The 3,729-nt window shown below is 43.0% G+C and overlaps 1 protein-coding gene across 1 annotated transcript in view; it reads right to left on the bottom strand.

Moving 5' to 3' along the window:
• The window catches only part of TENM1 (teneurin transmembrane protein 1), a 659,425-nt gene that overhangs the window by 46,296 nt on the left and 609,400 nt on the right, over positions 1–3,729 (bottom strand). Inside the window, 3 exon segments of the mRNA XM_027767184.1 lie at position 1; positions 3–121; positions 1,567–1,933. The exon segment at position 1 is cut by the window's left edge and continues 415 nt beyond it. Of these exon segments, the coding sequence (XP_027622985.1) occupies position 1; positions 3–121; positions 1,567–1,933 (487 nt within the window).

Below are 3,729 nucleotides of genomic sequence, written 5' to 3'. Positions count from 1 at the left end.
CTCCTGCTGATGGTGCGAATTCGAACGTTGCCAAGGTCTGCCACGTAGAGGGTACCATCAGGTGACACTGCTAAAGAGGAGGGGGCTTTCATTTTTGCATCTTTGGCATAGCCACCATCGCCTGTGGGAGAGAGACCCTGATTTTAATGATTGGCATCACAAGCATTTATATGAACAAACCAGACAGAAAGCACTGTGCATCAAGAATCATTTCAAAGGGAACAGTGAACCAAATTCTCCGCATGCCCCCCTGACAAATTTGAAACCCATTATTCAAAAGATTGTAATTCTTGAGTCACTACCACTGAAGATGAACAGTAAGATGTAATTATCTCAGTTACACCAATTTCGTGAAATCCTCAATCCTGCTGTTCAGAATCTATTATATTACAAGATACAAGAACAGCAAATAATGATAGCCATAGAAAATTTGGCTGGAAATCCATGAGACTTATGCCTCTGAATGTTTGTAGTATCTGTTTCAGGACTTTGCAGTCCTACCGTGCTGAAAGGTCCTTTCTTCTGTTAATTCCCATTGTCACACTGTCAAAGTACACTAAGTCTACCAGTGCAACAGTGATTCACAACATCAAATTTGGTAACTGGAATAAACATTAGGTTTGCCTTGAATGAAAGATACAAATGAGCAAAATACCTGTAAAACTAATTGTCCAGGAAAAACATTGGAAATATTGATCAAAAGTCATATCCACCAAATTATTTGCTCCTGATTCCTCTGGCTAAAGTGAAGGCAAAGGTTAAGAGGACCATTCGGGCCTGGATGAGCAGTTTAATAGGGCTGCATGCAGCAAGGATGGGTTTTTGCATCCCAGCAATAAATGTATCTGTTGACATTTAGAGGACTGCTTGCTATTTGGAATACCCACTACTGTTTTGGGGAAAGGCTCTTCTTCTTCTCCCTCCCCATGTCAATTAGAAGTAAAGGGCACTATGGCTATGGAAAAAGTTTTCACTTTTTAAAAAGTAATATATATGTAGCAGACCAATGCCCTGAGAACCCTCTATTGTGGGATTTTATTTTGCCCATCTACTCCCAAAGCAGACTGCTCTTAGTCACTTTGAGTCTCAAATGGCACACACTTTTAATCTGGAAATTAGCTGTCAGGGGAAGTTATTGTGTGTGTGTGTGTTTCCTTTCCTTTAGCTAAATCAGTAACTGTGGGTTTTACCTAGGTTCTCTTTCACTATACAAATAAATCATGATCTTATGTTTGTATAGTGGTCTCAACTTTTTAAGAGTATAAACATTTTTATCATACTGGTTTATCCTCAAAACAGCAAAGTGATATAACTGAGACAAGTGCTATTGCTATTTAACAAATGAGGCAGACAAGTCAGGATGAGGTCTTGTGGCTGTCCTAGGATCACTCAGTGAGCCAGTTGTCAGAATAGCTAAGCGATCCGATTCCCAACCCACTGCTTTCTTCATTAGCTCAGGCCCACATTTACTAGTAACACACTTGTTTTCCTTTTGATTTTTTCTGAGACACGTATTTCTTTTGAAAACAGAGAGGGGGAGCTGGTGCATTCCTAAAAAGATCATACCTGAAAAACAGTCACAGTTGGGATCAATTTTGCAGTCACAGTCAGTGGGGGCACCAGCGATGATGGAGATCTCCCCATTGGTGGTCACTTGCTGAATGCGGTTTACTTTCCTCTCGTCTGTTTCAGCTATGAAGAGCAGCCCAGTGTGGGAGACGCTGATAGCCCTAGCCGACTCCAGAGTGGAGTGAATTGCCACCTTGCTGACCAAGAAATGATCTATGCCTGGCACCTGACAGTGAATGGGGCGCCCTGCAATGATCCGCACACGCCTGTTCTCAGAAATTTGCAGCACAATGTTGTTATCCAAGACGTACAATGAATTGTCCATGGGATTGACTGCAAGGTCTGTTGGCCACTCTAATCGCACCTGCAAAAAGAACAGAACACACACCATTAGGTTACCACATCTTTTCAGAGGCAGTTTTACCTTGAAAGAAAAATTGGCTTATTGTTTTGCCTTGTCTTATGGATTTTAGCACCATTGGTACTGTCCAGCAAAGTTGTACGGAGGGATGACTTATCACATCTTCTGTTAAATATATTTATAATATATGCCATTCCAACAAATTGTACATTTCTTTTTTCAATAATTCCAGAAGGATCCTCTAGAGCAGTGGTTTCCAGAATATGGTGTCTGGACTTGCAGCAATTGTATCACCTGAGAACTTAGAAATGTAACTTCTTGGGCCCCACTCTGGAGTGGGGACTCAGTTGATTGTATTTTTTTTTGAAGAGGTTTTTGCTATAGGGCATGTGTGCTCACCAGACAGACAGAGACAGAGACAGAGAGACAGAAAGCAAGAAATCATCCCCCAGGGGGGATGGCCATGCCGCAATCCCCTCTCCTCCATTCTCCTCTTGGGATCTTGGGCACGCACGCACACATGCCCGGTGTGAGTTTTAAGCCACCAGGTTTGGGACGCGAACCGTGGTCGACTACATGGGAGTCCAGCAACATAGCCATTATGCTAACTGCTGGTCCCTTGACTGTATTTTTTTTTGAGAGTTTTTTTGCTATAGGGTGGGTGCACTTGCCAAAAAGACAGAGAGAGACAGAGAGACAGAAAGTGAGAAAATGCTCTCCCAGGGGAGAGGGCCATGCTGTAATCCCTTCTCCTCTAGGGATTTTGAGCATGCACGCACATGTGCCCAGCACATTTTAAGTTGCTGGGTCTGGGACTCAAACCGTGGTCAACTATGTGGGAGTCCAATGACATAACCATTAGGCCATCTGCTGGTCCCAGCTAATTGTAGTTTAACAAACCTTCTAGGTGATACTTAGAACCACTGGTCTATGGCTTCTGGCTTGCTAACATGCAAATCTCTTACTGTCTATGGATGCATAAAAGAGCAGAGTTATAGAGCTTATAGACAACAGAGAACTGGAGAAAACAGATTTTACTTTATCAGCAATCTTTTGGGACAAGGCCTAGCATCCCTCTTGTGGAATACTCAGGCATAGTTCACCAGCTGTTGATCTGGAATCCTAGCTAGTAGTGTACTGCTCACTTGGCTTGACTTGGTTCATTCCATGTGTACCTTTCCTTCATAGAAAAACCAGTTAGTTTGTCCTTTCATTTAATGTTTGCTGGGGGCCTTCTCTGGATTAAGCCTTGTGCTAGTCTTTGAGGATTCTAAAATGACTAGGACACAGCCTCTGACCTCAAATGACTTGTGATCTGGTAGAGCCCTTGGAGAAGGAGTCAGCAGAGAGGGATGACGTCACTTCACCTGGACAGGGAGTCAGGATATTCCCAGGGAAGGTAGTACCTAAGTAGAGTCTGAAATGACCAGAAGATAAATGGAGTAGGAATGGGGGTGGGGGCAGGGTTGAGGGCAATCTAGATAAAAAGAATACCCTAGGTGAAAATCCTGAGGTTAGAGACAGCACAGACTATTCAGGATGCAACAAACAATCCAGGCTAATACAGGCAGAATATGTGGAAGTACTGAGTGACGAGAACCAGGAGGGAGACAGTGCTCTGATGCTATGGACTAAATTGTGTCCTTCTCAGGTTCATATGTTGGGGCCCTAACCCCAACATATTCGACTATATTTGGATATAAAACCTCTGAATAGGTAATTAAGATTAACTGAGGTTATAAGGGTGGGTCCTAATCTAATTGGACTTGTGTCTCTATAGTAAGAGGAAGAGACAGCAG

Source organism: Tupaia chinensis, unplaced genomic scaffold, assembly GCF_000334495.1.
Source record: "Tupaia chinensis unplaced genomic scaffold, TupChi_1.0 Scaffold143996_1, whole genome shotgun sequence".
Taxonomy (NCBI): domain Eukaryota; kingdom Metazoa; phylum Chordata; class Mammalia; order Scandentia; family Tupaiidae; genus Tupaia; species Tupaia belangeri.
The sequence above is the reverse complement of the archived record's forward strand: the minus strand, read 5'-3'. Positions and strand labels throughout refer to the sequence as shown.